At 41.5% G+C, this 16,524-nt stretch overlaps 3 protein-coding genes across 3 annotated transcripts; 1 reads left to right on the top strand and 2 right to left on the bottom strand.

Annotated features, from left to right (window-relative positions):
* Positions 1-2,854: 2,854 nt before the first annotated feature.
* Positions 2,855-7,302, bottom strand: LOC108067978 (cytosolic 10-formyltetrahydrofolate dehydrogenase). Its single transcript, XM_017157299.3, has 3 exons — positions 7,146-7,302; positions 4,085-6,190; positions 2,855-3,633 (listed from the first exon to the last, which is right to left on the bottom strand). Exons 1-3 carry the CDS (start codon positions 7,149-7,151, stop codon positions 3,004-3,006), a joined length of 2,742 nt encoding a protein of 913 aa, XP_017012788.2. The 5' UTR covers positions 7,152-7,302; the 3' UTR covers positions 2,855-3,003.
* Positions 7,303-8,163: 861 nt separating this feature from the next.
* On the top strand, positions 8,164-9,462 carry Gr39b (Gustatory receptor 39b). The gene is made up of 3 exons (XM_017157300.3): positions 8,164-9,045; positions 9,146-9,313; positions 9,374-9,462. Exons 1-3 carry the CDS (start codon positions 8,164-8,166, stop codon positions 9,428-9,430), a joined length of 1,107 nt encoding a protein of 368 aa, XP_017012789.2. The 3' UTR covers positions 9,431-9,462.
* A 718-nt stretch (positions 9,463-10,180) lies between these two features.
* Positions 10,181-15,272, bottom strand: dtr (defective transmitter release). Its single transcript, XM_070219634.1, has 5 exons — positions 15,037-15,272; positions 14,507-14,976; positions 14,381-14,445; positions 14,224-14,309; positions 10,181-14,168 (listed from the first exon to the last, which is right to left on the bottom strand). Exons 1-5 carry the CDS (start codon positions 15,182-15,184, stop codon positions 10,288-10,290), a joined length of 4,650 nt encoding a protein of 1,549 aa, XP_070075735.1. The 5' UTR covers positions 15,185-15,272; the 3' UTR covers positions 10,181-10,287.
* Positions 15,273-16,524: the final 1,252 nt, after the last annotated feature.

Raw genomic sequence — 16,524 nt, 5'->3', positions numbered from 1 at the left:
AGGTTCGCTTCGGTTCGGTTCAGCTCGTCTCCGTCTTCGGCTAATTGCTTGTGGGGGAGGCGGGCGCCACGGAAAAACACGGAAAATCGCCAGCTCCTCTAAGCTTTCATCGGGCGCCGAGCTTTCTGCTCAGCTGAGTGCGCTGGAATAGCTAGCTTTTGTAGCTTACGGGGTGGCCTCCCATCCCCTCCGCCCAACCACAAGCGAAGGGTAGTGGTGGGTGGTGCATACGGGTGGCCGTTGCTGTTGTACCTTGCAGTTAGCTCGATCCAATTGCTGCAAAACTTAGAAGGGTGCTTACAGATATTGCAACATCCCAAAAAGAGTCAGTTAGAAATTCTAACTATTCTAACTTAGTTAATAAAGTTAGAAAAGGGGAAAACATTTATTATTGTGTATTTTGAGGTCTTATTATACCCGTTACTCGTAGAGTAAAAGGGTATATTAGATTCGTGCAAAAGTATGTAACAGGTAGAAGGAAGCGTTTCCGACCCTATAAACTATATATATTCTTGATCAGGATCACTAGCCGAGTCGATCTAGCCATGTCCGTCTGTCCGTCTGTCCGTCTGTCCGTCTGTCTGTCCGTCTGTCTGTCTGTATGAACGCTGAGATCTCGGAGACTATAAAAGCTAGAAGATTGACATTTTGCATGCAGATTCTAGAAGTTCCTACGCAGCGCAAGTTTGTTTCAAAAGGTGCCACGCCCCCTCTAACGCCCACAATCGCTTATATACGATTTTAAAAATTTCAATATTTCGGAAAAGTAAAAATGCAGTTTTATTGTGTTTATCAATACCTAACGAAATGTAGAAGAAATTTTTTAAATCGGACCATTCGTTAAAAAGTTACGGCGGATCAAAGGAAGGAAGGAGACTTCGCACTCCCTTTAGCTGAGTAACGGGTATCTGATAGTCGGGGCACCCGACTATAGCGTTCTCTCTTGTTTAATTTTTATCCTAAGGACATTTTGTGTTTTTCGTGGTCATGGCTTTAAGATTTAAGTGAGTATTGAAAATAAGATGAGGGCATTATGTCGTGTGTTGAATTATGTACCAAATGATGACCCAAATATCTTCCCCCAAAAATTTCGATCACGGATCGGCTTGATTCTAAACTTTTCAACGTTTTCTGGTTGGTAAATTCCTAACCTATAACTAAAAAGGTATTAAAGTCTTAAAGGTTAGGAATTTAAAATACCTATGGGAGTATGTCAGGAGTCCTGACTCATCTGACGCCTGTTACATCTGCTGAGCGCACATGTTACTAATCATGATGCAAAAATTCTTGATTAAAAAAAAGGTCCTATTACTGGTCGATGGTCGAAATATCGACACTAATCAACAGAAATTAAAAAAAAATTCGGTTAAATTCAGCCTCTATGTTTTTTTTTACTTTTTTACGATTAATGTGAGCAATGATGCAGTTGCGGGGGCGGCGAAAATTTTTAAAAAGTGAAAGTGAATCCTAACAACTATGGTTGATTCTTTTCTTGTATTCTAAGTTTAAACTTACCCTGATTAGATCAACTCCTCTATCTAAAGTATTGTGTTATTTTTGAATCAAAATATGTCTAGGTTCGTATGCCGTGGCTTCTGAGCTACAGGCACGCGCTCATCTCCAAGCCCTATAGCTACTCTTAGGTCGTGTTACTGCAAAACGTTTGAATTCTTACATGGTTAAGAGAGGCTCTCCAATTTGCTAGGGTGACATCTCGTGTTTCTGGGCCAAATTGCAAAACTACTTTCCCGCAGATAGCTCTTACGTTGTATTCATTAAATGCGAGTCTAACGACGCGAATAAAGATTAATCCGCTCAGAAGCTTATCAATAGCCCCAAAGACCGCCAAAGCCAAAGGCCGAAAGCTTTCAATTAGAGCGAAAAGTTTATAAATGCGGCGAATCGCTATTGGTCTTGCGCACTCATTTAAAGAGAAAGCTAAGAAGAGAGATGCTCTTGGTTTGTTCTGGTAATATGATATTTATTGATTATTTTCTCATTGACGAGGAGTTTGGGTTGAAGTTCTTTTTTAAAAGATGCCGGTCGTTCGTCAAGTTATATAAAATGTCAACGAAGCCGAAAATCACTTAGTCCACGGGACAGGCTTTGGTTTACTCCATTTGACGGAGGTGGGGGAGGGTCCATCAATATGGTGAGATTAAAGATTAATGTAAGGGTGAGCAGGTAATCCCCTTTAGTTGGGAATTAAAATTACATAATTTCTCAGAGAAATTGGAAGTTAAAAAACCCCGTTTTTAGTGAAATTTTTTGTTAACTGGACAACAATAAAACCACTTGTACCACCTTAAGACAAGTTCCTACTTTTCTAAGTACCGGTAAGAGGTAATAAATACATATATGTTAGGGTTGTTCTTTCGCGATCTAAATGGATTTATTTCGATTTTCGTGTACTTTTTGTAATCTATTTTTCGGTAAATAAAAAGGATTTAAACAAAAAAATATTTTTAAATGTATTTTTTTTTTTTTTTTTTTATGGATGGACGTTGATGTACTACTAGTGGACGTTCTAAGAATATTAACACCAAAATTAATAATGGTGGCCAAAGTTGCATTTAAAAAGTTTAATCTTGCTAATTTTTTTTAAGCTGCAGTAAAAACGGGATCAAGTTTTCCAACTTTTTAGAAGCAATTTATAAGATGTTTAGGTTCCCAAAGATTCCCGGTTAGTCAGCTTTCCAAATTTGACGGGTAAGTTTATGCAACTCTGAATTCTTGACTGTAAAAATTGGAACGTTGACTACGAGAACCTAATCAAACCGATGCCGGGTTTCTAAGTATCATTGATTTGATATGTGGTGGTATTGGCCTTAACCTTCAAAATGCACCAGATATACAGGGATGTTGTTGTTTTTATTTATTAGATTATGGGGTTCAGTACAATCGTTTAACTATGAGCTAAGCAAATTATTAAGTCTTTTTATTCTTGGGCTTAGCCCTTTTGGGATTTCATTTCCTCTCCTTCCCTTAAGTCGTCAAACATAACTAGTATTCAACAGTCACACACTTGGTCTTGAGGTACTCGTTGAGCGCCTCCTGACCCAGGTCCTTGCCATAGCCGCTCTGCTTGAAGCCCCCGAAGGGAGCGGCCACGTCCGTCTTGTTGTAAACGTTGATGAACACAGTGCCTGCATCGATGCGGTCGGCGAAGCTGAGAGCCTTGCCGATGTCCTTGGTGAAGACGCCACTGGCCAGGCCGTACTCCGTGCGATTGGCGCGCTGCATCAGGGAATCAACGTCGCTGCCATTGAACTTGGAGATTATCATGATGGGTCCAAAGGACTCCTCCTGGGCAATGTACATGTCGTCCGTTACGTTCGTGAACACCGTGGGAGTGAAGAAGTATCCCTTGAGATTGGGCACTCGGCATCCCCCGTACACCAGTTGCGCACCCTCGTCCACTCCGCGTTGGCAGAACTCCAGCAACTTGTCGAAGTGCGCCTTGTGGTTCTGAGGTCCGTGGGCCGTCGACCGGTTCAGCGGATCGCCGATGGTCATGGTGCGCAGATCCTTGAGAACGCGCCTGACGAACTCGTCATGGATCCTGTCCTCTACGAACAGCCGGCCAGCGGCGATGCAGTTCTCACCCTTGTTAAAGAACACCGAAGACATGCCCTGGATGAAAAAAGAGAAATCATTAGTAATGCATCTAATAAGAGTTATTATTATTAGGGGCCGTAATCAATGATTACTAATCATTATAAGCGATATTCAAAAAACTCATAAATAATCATTATTCTTAAGTTTTATTATGTACTGCTTAGAAAAAAAGCATTATTTTTGAGTTTTATATTTATTTAATATATATTTAAATATTTTATCTGGAATAATCATTACATGTAATAAAACTCAAAAATAATGATTATTTCTGAGCAATATCAATTAAAAATAAAAAAACCATGATCATAGCGGATTTGAAAAGGTTATCTAAATAGTACGATAGGAATGGTTCCCTTCATTTGGTTTTCCAAGAATTATAAGTGACTGATTTTAAGATTTCAAAAATCCAAAATAATGATTTTTTATTTTATTATTTTTATTATTTTAGTAAAAAGGGCCAACTCACGTGTTTGACTGCCTTGTCCATATCGCAATCGGCAAAGATGATCAGCGGACTCTTGCCGCCCAGTTCCAAAGAACACTTCTTGAGATTGGAGTCGGCGCAGGACTTCATAATGTGTTTGCCAATGGGCGTGGAGCCGGTGAAGCCCAGCTTGCGGACCAGTTGATGATCGGCGACAGCCTGGCCGGCATCCGATCCCTTGCCAGGCAGGACATTGATCACTCCCGGAGGAAATCCAGCCCGGACAGTCAGCTCGGCAAACTTCAGAGCCGTCAGGGGGCAGGTCTGGGCGGGCTTGATCAGGCATGTATTGCCGGCGGCAATGCAGGCGGCCATTTTCCAGGACAGCATCATCAGGGGATAGTTCCAGGGCGTGATCAGGCCGCAGACACCGATGGGCTCCTTGCGGGTGAAGGTCAGCACGTTGTTGGGCCTCGCCGGGTTAACCGGAATCGTGCTGCCCTGGATCTTGTCGCACCAGCCGGCAAAGTAGCGCCACGCATCGATGGACATGCCGACGTGGGTCTTCAGGGCCAGTGTGTAGACTGCTCCCGAGTCCACGGACTCAATGGTGGCCAGTTCCTCCTTGTGCTGCTCCATGAGATCGGCCAGCTTGAGCATCAGCTGGCCACGCTGCCTGGCCGTGATCTGTTTCCACGATCCATTGAAGGCAGTGTGGGCCGCCTGGACCGCCTTGTCCACGTCGCCGGAGGAGGCGCAAGCCACCTGGCAGAGCACTTCCTCATTGCTGGGATTTATGATGTCCAAGGTGCGTTGACCCTCGGCGTCCACAAACTCGCCGTTGATGAACAGCTGGCTGGGCACTTGGATCACCCGTTTGTTGGCCCTCAGCGTGAAGCCCTTGAAGTCCAGCTGCTGGCCCCCCGAGGCGCCGCTGCCCTGGCGGAGAATCCTCACCAGCTGATCGAAGAACTCCTCGAAGACGGGTGCCATGAAAACCTGCTCGTTCTCCAGCGGCACATCGAAGACCTCCTTCACCTCCTCCACCAGACGCACCACGTCCATGGAGCCGGCGCCAGCGGCAAAGAAATCCGTGGAGGATTCGATGTCTGCTTTTAGAATGGCCGTCCAAATTCCGGCCAACAAGGTGCGCTTGCCCAGCTCCTCCTCAGTGAAGTCGGTGATGGGCTGGTGCTCGGCCTGCTTGAAGAAGTCACTGGCACTGATCACCTTGGAGCCGCGTTTGATCCGGCGAATGTTGACGAAGGCCCCATCGGTTCCTTCGATGAGGAGGCCAGCGCTGTGGATCCAGGCCGACTTGCTTAGACCCTTCAGTTTCAATCGCTGGCCATTTGTTACGGGGCCCGCGGAGTACAGATGAGCTCCGAAAAGGCGGATCTCCTCCTCCGAGCCATCCTCTTGCAAAACAGTAGCTAAGGCTCCGGGAACCGAGTCCAGACCTCGGACAAAGTTCCAAATCTTCTCCGCTGGAGCATTCAGATTAATCACCTGATTTTCCGCTTTGAACATGGCCGGATCGTAGGTGGCACCCACCTCCGTTTGGGTTATCTTGGGAGCCGACCCACTGGCCACCATATCCACGGCCACGCCCATGGACTTGACACCCTCAGGGTACAGGAAGCGCTTGTATATGGTGTCCAACGTATCCGTGGGCTCCACGTTTGTCTGGCGGGTCAGCAGCAGGGGTCCCGTGTCCAGGCCGTCGTCCGCCCAGAAGATGCTGAAGCCGGCCACCTCGTCGCCCTCGATCAGGGTCCAGGAAATGGCACTGGCTCCGCGGTGACGTGGCAGGATGGAGGGATGGTAGCAGATGCTGCCCAGTGGGGCGCCGTCAATCACCTCCATGGGAATGAACTGCGAGCAGAAGGGCAGGACGTTCAGGGTGGCGCCCACCGACTTGTATTGTTCCAGGACCTCGGGAATGGCAACACCTTTGCGACGCCAGCTCGAAAACTTGAAGACAGGAATCTTGTGCACGGCGGCAGTGGTCGCCAGAATGTCCTCGCGACTGCCCTTGTCGGGAATCGTGAAGACTCCAACGATCTGGACATTCGAACGCTCCAGCAAGAGCTCCAGGACGTCCGCCGCAAAGTTGCTCTGTCCAATAATTGCGATTCTCAGTTTTGCCTAAATAGCGAATTTAAATAATTAAAATGATTAGAAATCAATTAATACTACTGAGTATGCAATTTATAATATTAAGCATTAGGTCATTTCTTTTACCACACATAGTATATTTTTAACACAACAGTTTTTTGATCCGTAACTTTGAGTAAAAATTACCTAAACTATTTCTTGACACACCCGATAGAACTGCTATTTTGGTAATAAATTAATAGTTTGTGTCGTATATGCATAGCTTGGGTTTTGATTACTTTTATTTGCTTACTAATCATGATTTTTAATCAGTATGGTGATTTCCGCTGCTAAAAAACTCAGTGTTTATATTTGGCCTTCTAAGCTAAATATTAATTTTATGGGTAAAACCAAAATTTCTTCATAAGAAATTTTAAATCTTTGTCATTTAGCTACAACAAAAAAAAAAGTACTAGAAAATTGTTAAAATTCTGATTTTAAAAACAAAACCAATATTCACAAGTATTTGGCTGAAGCGAGCCTAATGAGTAAATTTTAAAACTGTATTTATTTACACAATCGTTTAGTCAATTTTTTCACAAAATTTTATAACACAACATTTTAACTCAATTTGAGGGGTTTTTGTAGATATTTCAAAAAAGTACCAAGCCAAAAGTCTATTAAAATGGGCCTTAAATTTCTCTAACTCAATTTAACAAATCTTATTTTACTCATTTTTTCATTTGAAGATGCTTTAAGCTTTATATCTCGATTAATTAAAATACAAAATATTTAGAAACGAGGAAAGGCCTTTGTTTAATTAATACCGTTCATATTTCATTAACCTCCTCCACTTTCTCAGTAAAAATAAATGCTAATACACAGTCCAATTTAGCAAATATTTTCTGTTTATGTTGAATTTTTAATATTGGTAAAAATCGCATTAGGTATTGCACCTGATAAACTAAATTTTTATGCAACACACTTCACTAAAATGCATACTAACAGCCATTGTGGGTGACACTTCTTCTTCAGCACTTTGGAAATCAACACTTCTCAATTGTAGCAGCTCTTAAAAAATGAACAGAGCTGATATTATTTCACAGTTTTCCCTTGGTTACTTTTTTTCAGGCCGGCAAACTATCAACTGAACTCGCTTCAACAAAACGGATCGCATTTATACCTTGGCAGCACACGAGCGGTTCATTATCGTTATCAACTGATTATAAACAACAAAAATAAAAACAAATCTGAAAGCAGCATAGTGACTCTGTTGTTGGATCACTTTACATATACATCATAATTAAATTATAGAAACATCTTATCACTGCCGACGCGACAGCCGTACACGTAGTGACGAAGCGCTAAACGGGAGTTCGGGAAGGTGACTTCTATTTATAGCCACAGAATTTAAAACCTGCTGTGAAGATCAATTATAATTATTAATTTAGAGAAAACATTTGAGAGTAAACGATATTGTTATTTTAGAAATTATTTTAGTGGACTAAATAATAATCTTTCGTCACAAAAGTTGATTTCCACATTTTTTTATGTTTAAGGTGCTATCGTTACTAGTTGCTTACGTTAAAAGGTGTAGTTGTTTTATTGTACCGTAGAAAACCTGGAGCGCCAGCTTTGCAAAATAATATGTGCACGCCGATTTTTCATGAACAGAGAGGGCCGGACCTTTTTTTTGTTCTGGAGACAAAATACTTGGCAGGTGTATGAACACTTTATTAAAGCTCGATTGCAGTAATCCAGTGTTGATTTGTTAATTAACTATCAGCCAGATGACCCACGGAGGCGCCTGTGAGGCGTCTAAAAACCTACCACTATTTTCACAAATACTTAATTACTTACATGGGTGCGCAGCACTTTAGAATAAACTGACATAGATAACAATTGCCATGCAAAACAATCTGATCAATTAGCAAATTGTGTGTTATAAATGCCAATTACTATTAGAAGGTAACTATTCCGGTAACTGCATTATTTTAAAACCAGTTTATATCCAACCGTACGTCATGCTATACTCCCTACAGACGTACCTAAAGTACTTTGCTTTGCTGGGGCTCGTGCCTTGGTCGGAATGTGCTCACCATCAGTTTATACAGAAAGTTTACTCGGTTTTACTTATTGTTTTTAATGTAGCCACTTTCGGGATTTCCATTTATTATCCCCAGACGTCAGAGCTGTTCATTTCTCTCATGGTCAACGTAATCGTTTTTGTAGCCAAGATTGTGTGTTCCACTGTCATCGTGCTGCAGATGATGGTTCATTACGAAGACTACTACCGGTTTTGCATGGAAATTAAATGTTTGAGACTTCGACTTCAGGGCGAACTGAAGATGCATTTGGGGGGATTAGGCTGGCAAACTTATGCCAAAATTTTAGGACTCGGTTTTGGCTTTTTGCTGTCGTTATTACCCTCGATCTATGTGGCTCTCAGTGGAAGCCTCCTCTACTTTTGGGCCTCCCTACTTTCGATTCTTATCATTCGGATGCATTGTGTGCTGATGTTGCTATACGTGGACCTGTTGGGACTCCACGTAAATCTTCTGGGAGGTCGACTGCAAAACGTACTGGACTGTCACCTTCTGGGCGCCAACTGCGTTCTCGATGGCGCTGGCCATCATCTTTGTTCCCTGGAGTTCCTGTTAGCACTTAAGCAGAGTCACATGGAGCTCTACCATCTGTTTACCCACTTCAACGACCTCTTTGGCTGGTCCATACTGAGCACCTACGTGGTTCTGTTCACAGACAGCACGGTTAACATATACTGGACACAGCAGGTTCTGGCTGAGGTCTACGAATACAGATATCTCTATGCGACATTTTCAGTTTTTGTGCCCTCAATTATCATTATTTTCGTATTCTGCCGATGTGGAGAGTTTTGCAAAAGACAGGTTGGTATAAAACGAGGCAATTGATTGGTAATTATTGGTATTATCAAAACTTATAATACTTTTTTGTTGGTATTTTTAATATTTTCAATTATTAATCTAGAATTTGCTGATAGGCAGTCATTTGAGGAGCTTATCCTGCCTTCCATCGCCTGCAAGGGAACCGGCTTATAACGAACTTCTCTTAGAATTTATCATGCAAGTGGAACACAATGTATTGGCTATAAATGCCGAGGGCTTCATGGAAACTGATAACTCACTTCTAATGTCGGTCAGTGGGTTTTCTAACTTTCGAACCAAGCACTGTTTTTATTCATTTTTACCTTTTCAGATACTGGCTGCGAAGGTTACCTACTTAATCGTCCTTATGCAGTTTAGTTCATTGTAGCTTTGGAAAACATTTCAACTCCTTTCAACGGCCCATTCGGTCATATACATAGATTAGCCTAAATAAGATTATACGAAAATAGAACCATTACCAAAAACAACAATTTGATAAGGCAGCAGTTTAACGTTTCATCGGCGCAATGGAAACTTTATGAATGAACTGATATGATAAAGAAGAAAGTACTGGCCTTCGAAACCACAACATCTGACCACCAAAAACAGCTAATAACATAAGATTTTGGGCTCTTATCAGCTGGTTGCAGGGGGTCTAAAAAAGTCACCTGATAAGAATAAATTTCAAAACTCATTATGCAATTGAGTTCATGTATGTATGTATGAATATAAAATGCAGTTAATCACATGAGCACGCATTTAAAAGGTGCTCGGTGCTGAAATTTCGGGGCTTGTCAATAAAAAACGTAATCATATACATATTTTGCTTGGTAATACTGATAGTGGTAGCCAAGTGATAACCCGAACGATTGCCCTCGGTTATAAACAAGCAAACAAAGAACATGGGGAACCGGTTTTTATGATGAGCCACTTAGCTACGATCCGGTTTCAAGTAGTTAAATATGTGCCAATTTTGATAGGCACTTGGGGCACACGGCAAATGCGAAGTCCGTCTAATCTCAATTGATTTTTACTTTTTATAAATTTCCTAAGATTAACGCTGCTCAAGCGGTTCGAACCGGATTTCAAATTGAACTTTCCACGCCTTATCATTGTGGGGCAATTAAAATAGCGCAATGTTTGTGCTTTTGGAATGCTCATCAATTTATTAACAGAAAGTAAGAAACAATAAGGGTATACAAAAATATTTCACATACATTTTCATCTATCAATGGGGAGGTGGCACTACTTAAAGGTCACCTGAGCACTGACACTGACCTCTTTAACCACAACGTCTCCATCTTCGCTCAAAACCTCAAGGTTGCAGTGAATTTGCTCCGTTTTTAGACATTCTGGTTTCACACCATCGATTTCAATTTCAGTTGGTTCTGGGTCCTCAAAATAGTCAATTGTAAAGCGTTCAGTTGGATTAACTTCACCAGTTTCCTCACTTGCTATATTTTCATCGCATATAAGTATATTTTCTATATTTCCTATGACTGTGTCTTGTGCCAGAGAACTTTCCATTTCTTTGCTTTCGCTTTTTACTTCCTGATTAGAAATTACCTTTTCATTATCGTTTTTATTTGTATCCTGCTTCTCAATTTGTTCACTGTCTTTACCCTCAGAGATACATGCATTTCCATTGTCAGTTTTTGGTTCATCTAAAACTAATAATTTTTCTTGATTTCCTAAAATGTTTTCTTTAATCATCTCTGTATCTTCGGAAATAAATGCCAAATCGGATTGATCATTTTCATCCTCATCGTCTTCGTCTTCATCGCTATCACCAAATTCTTGGCTATTTAACATTGCAATCGTCTCAGGGTCAAGAAACTCGGATAATCTTTCAGCTATTTTCCCCCACTTTTCTCTAGCCCTAATGGAACACTCAGACCTATTAGATTTCATTTTCATTGGATTTCCCTGTGAAACGAATCCGGGCATGAGATTACTCTTTAAATGAGAGCTGGTTCCGGGCTTAATTTGTTCCGTGGAATGTCTGTAAAGAGTTCGTCGAGTGGCTTCCTGAAGATCGTGAACCATTTTTTGGTCTGACTCAAATCCCTCCGAGTAGAACGATTTCAGGACTTCCTTGGGAAGTTTTGGCGGCTCTACCACCCCTACTTCCTCTCCAGATTCGTAGTCCGTTGAAGCATCGGATTGTATATCATCGTCTATACTTTTGTTCGGACTTGCACGAGGAACCTTAACCAATGGATCAGCACTTGTTTCGCTTTTTTTAGATTCCAAGTGGCTGTCAGTTTTATATTCCAAATCTAAAAGTTCGCTTTTTTGCTCGAAAATTGTAGACCCACCCAGGGACAAGTTAATTGAAACCGGCTCCTTGGGAGTTTCAATAGGTGGGGGTTGCAGCTGACGCTCCCGTTCCTCGATCTCTTTCATGCGAATAACCATTTTCTTCAGTAGATCATCCTCCTCATCTCGCTGGGGATTGCTAGGCTTGATCTCCTCTTTGGGGAGCATCGACTGCATCATCTCGTTCTCCTCGCTGGTCAGCTGGGGCTCCTGAGATCCGGCCTTCATGTAGGCTTTAAGTTCGTTGTAGCTTCGCATGCACTCGATGGCCGATTCTGCATCATCGTCTTCGCTGACTCTTTGAAGATCCAGCTTCTGAAAGAATTCGCAGTCAAGGTTACCGAAGGTTGTCATAGCTTCCAGCGAGTGGAACTCGTCTTCAGCGGTGTCATTCTCTTGACCGTCGTCTGGACCATCCTCTGGAGATTCTGATTCCTTTTGGCTTTGCTGCATAGCCTCAATCACCAGATTTTCATCGGACTTCCGGGGCTTTGGTTTGTACGGGGTAGTCCATGGACGACGAACATCCTGACCAGGGCCCTTCCCCGAGCTATAGTCTTCCTCGGCTGTATCATAGTCGTCGGACTCGGTGTCACTTATCAAGTCTGGTGGCGGTGGAAGCTCCTCCAGCTCCCCGGTGTCCTTCTTGACAACCATTAACCGGTTATTAACCACTTCTAAGGTATCCTCATATTTCTCTCGCTGATTAAAGCACCGAGCAGCGGAGGCTGCCACGCGTTTCTTCCGCCTTTCAGTTTCTTTGTCTATCTGGGCGTCTAAGCTTTCAGCTGTATCCTTGGTGAACTCCTCCAGATTCTTCGATTTTAGCAACTCCTGGGCAGCACGAATTTTTTCCACTCCTGCGGTCGGATTACGTCCCAGCAAACAAGGCAGTTTTGGATCGGCCATGGAAGTGACAAAGTCCGAAAAGGTGTCCAGGCATTCGCGAAGGCTTTTGCCACGGGCCGGGTCCTCCAACTCGGGGGGCACCAACTTCTCCAGCTGCGGTTCAGTGGAGTAACTGAACTCCTCGTCGGATTCAATGGGACCAAACTCGAAACTTTTGGGCTTCTCAACCGGCACTATCTCGTCGAAAGTTAGCTGAACAATGATATCATCTAGCAAAGAGCTGCAAATACTGGCAACGTTCGGTTCTTCAATGGTAATGATTTTCTCGTACTCCACTTTTGTCTCAATTTCATACGTTTCGTCGGCCTCATCCTCCAAGTCCTGCAGCAGTTTACGCAGAGCCTCCTCGTCCTGGGCCAGTTTTTGGTCCATTTGACGGCAAATTTCCTCAGCCTCCTCTGCACTAGTCATGTTGGTGATGGGTCTGGTGAAGACTTCCTCTTGGACAGAAGTTTCTGACAGAGCCAGTTGACGCATACACTCTTCCTCTGGCCAATCTTGGCTTGGCGCATCGTATCCAGACCCAAAGATGCGCTTGGGTACATTATCTGTAGCATCGTCTAGTATCTTGGCGAACAATTCGTCGGGCCCATCTTCCGCGACCGATTCTTCTAAGGGTGTAGTGTTTAAATTCTTCAAAGATTCCTCTTCTTTTCTCTTGAGTTCTTCTCTTAGCTTCATTTGCTTACGCCTTTCCTCGAATTGTTGCGTAAGAAGCGGAGACTTTGCTTCCTGCTGGTCTGCCAGGTCTTCTTCCTCTGATTCAGTGTCTGTTTGATTAGTCTCGTCCTTTATGGGACCTATCAAGTTTTGGTTAAACTGCCTGAGTTCTTCTAGATCCTCATCGATTTGGCTACCCATTTCCTCCAAGTCATGAGCACACTTATCATTAACAATGGCACAGTCTAGCTCAAGCTCTAGTTGCTCCTTGCTTTTGGGCGTGAAGCAGGGCTCCGCATCATCCTGATAAAAGTCCCTCGGCGTCTTGTTTTCCTCGCAAAAAAACCTGTCTTCTGGTTTGTAATTAGTAGTGTCATCATTAAGAATTAAATCGAGAGGTTCGTCTAGTTCGTTATCGATGTAACCTTCAAAGCTCTTGTACATATCGTCAATTACTTTACTTTTAAACTCTTTGTGGGTTTCGTCTTCTATAAGATCATTATTTTGGGCTATAAGAGTTAGGGTTTGACAAGTTTGCTCAAGATCTTCATCCAGCTCTGAACTACTGTCGATAATGTCTTCATTTGATTTTGTTAGATGCTGATTTTCAAAAACTTCTTCAGGGTTTATATTTTCAATGGCACTAATCTGCTCCGAAGCTTTTTCTGTTAACTCTTCTTCTGTGGATTTTTTAATATTTTCTCCTCTGGATTTTTCAATAATTTCTTCATGTTTATCCATAGTCGAATCCTCTATTGCAACATCTCTGCCATCATTGTCAATTATTTCCCTTGAAATATTTAAGTCTTCCAGCTTAGCCTCTTCGATTGGAAGGCGCATCACTTTGCCAACATCTTTATCATCGCTGTGTTCAATTTTATTTTCATTCTCTACGTCCTCGGCTTTTATCTTAACTTCCTCAGCATTGCACAGTTCAGTTTCATAAAGGTTCTTTGGACGCCCCTCTAGGGGCTTTCGATTACTTAGTTTTTCAGCTGCGTGATCGTCCTGAGAACCTGCACCTTCATTATCTTCCCCAGAACTAGCTGTGCTGTTACTGTGCTCCGAGCTCTCCTGTTCACCGGACACCTCGTCCCACAAATCATCGCCACCACCGTTTTCAATCTCGGCCCTCTTGCGGCTTTTTTCGGCAACTGTGTCGTCTTCGGAATCGCTGGACTTTAGCAATGGATCCTGCTGATCAGGTGGACGGAAACGATTTCGCATCCGTATGGTACCTGTGAGGAGGTAAAGCTTAGATACGTGTTTAAACTTTATTAGGGGACGACTTACAGTTAACACTGTCTCGAGTTTTTCTGCGTTCAGCCCGGTTCCAACGGTTGTTTTCCTTGCGTTCTCCTTCGTAGCCCTCGCGCTTCCTAAAAAATTATCCATCATTAACTCTAATAATATCATTTAAAATTAATTTATAGATATAATAAACACTTACCAAGCCTCAGCGCACGCCCGATCACGAGGAAATACAGGACGACTATCCAAATAAGTAAGTTCTTTCTAATTGGGATCCATAGTTTCATTAAAAATAAATACAAGTTGTGGTTATTTAAAAACTTACGCAGGACAGTATCAATGTCTTACGATACTGGGGCAGTCTAGACACTACTGGGTTTCCTTGCAACACCAGGACCCTCAGACTGGGCATCTGTTCAAATACTTTCACAATCAAAATATCGTCGATTCGGTTGTTCGATAAATCCAGCACCGACAGTGCCTTGCATTGCACCAGGTCCGACAGGCTCTCACTGTCCTTCAGATAGTTCGAAGAAATGTTGAGAGTGTTCAAAACTGGCAAAATATCAGACCCGATGTTCTGTATTTTGCGAATATGGTTCGAGCTTAGATTTAAAGTATCTAGCTCCCGGCATGGGTTCAAATTCTCTATCTTTGTGATCAGATTATTTTGCAGGAAGAGACACTTCAGTTTGGTCAGTTGCTCCAGACCCTGGATTTCCGAAATGGCATTGCACTCCAACCACAGGCACTTCAGCTCGGTGTACTCTTCCAAGCACTCGATGCACTGATAACCTAAAAGGAGCACTTACTAATTAATTCCCTTCCCTACTGAAGAAGGTTTGGAACACCTACCCTGATAATGCAGATAGAGTACATCATTTAGACGTGGTGTCTGATAGAGCTTGTCCTTCTTGCAGAGTTCCTTTAGGCCCTTGGCCGTCATACGATTGAGGCCGGTTATCTCTCTGCGAGGGGCGACTACCGCAGTCCCTTGTGACATTTTGTTTTGTTTATACAATACTTCTCGAATGGAACTGATGAAAAATATATTATTTTATATTTTATAGACACATTTATAGAATAGCATACTTCTTTCTTCTCCTTTTTTATTGATCAAACAAACTAGAAAGGTCCCTCACGTTGTTAATAGCAACTATTGTGGCATCTATTCAGTTTTGTTTATTTGCCATGGTACCGTCTAAATAAATACCATTATTCTGGTTTTAACTTTTATTAACTAACTTTTATTGCAAGCAGCATAAACTAAAATTAAGAAAAGAAGCTAACTTCACTGACGAGTGAACCGATTTTTATCCACCAAAGGGTTTTTTTGGTGAAAATATTCCAAATATTTCAAATATTAAAAAATCAATATTCTAATTTTTTTAAATTTTTTACCTGTTTTGCTTTTTTTTTATTTTTTTTAAGTCTTAAAATGATCCTTATTATACCTAGCAACATAATTAAATTCCATCCATTCAAAAGACTGTAGATGATAGTTTACATAAACTCATTCAATATATTTTGAATTTAAATTGTTCATTTATTCAAAGAATTCTCAGTGCTACACACTTTTTAAACACAGTTTAAAATACGAATACAAATACATATTAAAAATGTTACTTAATTATCAATATTCAGCTGTAGACAGTTATGTATAATATATATTGCAAATACGTTTTAATTTTACTGTGATCGTCTATTTTTAAAGCCTCAAGATTTAAAAACGCCTTACAATTTTACGATGTAACGCAGTTCGATATCAAAATTGTAAATTCGATTTATTTTATTTTTCAATTTGAGTATGTTTTTTGCGAGCATTTATTATTTTCAGAGTTTAGTGGGTTAATGTTCTATGACGCACAAAATTGCTTTTTTTTCATAAAGGAGGGATGTGATTAATGGAATAATATAAATTATATGTTCAATTAAAAACATTTAAAACAGAATCGACTTTGGCAACAAAACCTTTTATTTATACAGGGGAAAATTAGTTAATCGAGAAATCTTTATCTGAAAACTATTTTTCTAAAGCAAAACACTGCTTTGATATGAGTTGCTGATTTATAATGAACAACTTTTACTCTTAAGGCCTAGTACTCACTTCAATCAAAAAGCCTACGAAATGAAAATCTCCATACAAAATTTTGATCACAAAATTTTTCGCCTGTCATTTTTGTATAGAAATTTTCGTTTCGTTGCCTTTTTGATTGAAGTGAGTACTAGGCTTAAGGATCCAAATATTGTACACAATTATTTGGAATGCAAGAAAAGAATTATTTTTTTGGTCAGTCCCACCGTAAATAGTCTTCTTATTTTGGTAATCCAATTCTTTGAAAG

The sequence above is a fragment of the Drosophila takahashii genome, chromosome 2L (genome assembly GCF_030179915.1).
Source record: "Drosophila takahashii strain IR98-3 E-12201 chromosome 2L, DtakHiC1v2, whole genome shotgun sequence".
NCBI lineage: Eukaryota > Metazoa > Arthropoda > Insecta > Diptera > Drosophilidae > Drosophila > Drosophila takahashii.
The sequence above is the reverse complement of the archived record's forward strand: the minus strand, read 5'-3'. Positions and strand labels throughout refer to the sequence as shown.

Bases quoted from the DNA above. Each gene is read 5' to 3' on its own strand.
- Gr39b (XM_017157300.3), top strand. From the start codon at position 8,164: ATGCTATACTCCCTACAGACGTACCTAAAGTACTTTGCTTTGCTGGGG. The intron at 9,046-9,145 runs GTTGGTATAAAA...TTATTAATCTAG, and splicing joins GAGAGTTTTGCAAAAGACAG to AATTTGCTGATAGGCAGTCA. The intron at 9,314-9,373 runs GTCAGTGGGTTT...TTACCTTTTCAG, and splicing joins ATAACTCACTTCTAATGTCG to ATACTGGCTGCGAAGGTTAC.
- LOC108067978 (XM_017157299.3), bottom strand. The intron at 3,634-4,084 runs GTGAGTTGGCCC...TTTTTCATCCAG, and splicing joins TGGACAAGGCAGTCAAACAC to GGCATGTCTTCGGTGTTCTT.
- dtr (XM_070219634.1), bottom strand. From the start codon at position 15,184: ATGTCACAAGGGACTGCGGTAGTCGCCCCTCGCAGAGAGATAACCGGC. The intron at 14,310-14,380 runs GTAAGTGTTTAT...ATAATTTTTTAG, and splicing joins CGGGCGTGCGCTGAGGCTTG to GAAGCGCGAGGGCTACGAAG. The intron at 14,169-14,223 runs GTAAGTCGTCCC...ACCTCCTCACAG, and splicing joins AACTCGAGACAGTGTTAACT to GTACCATACGGATGCGAAAT.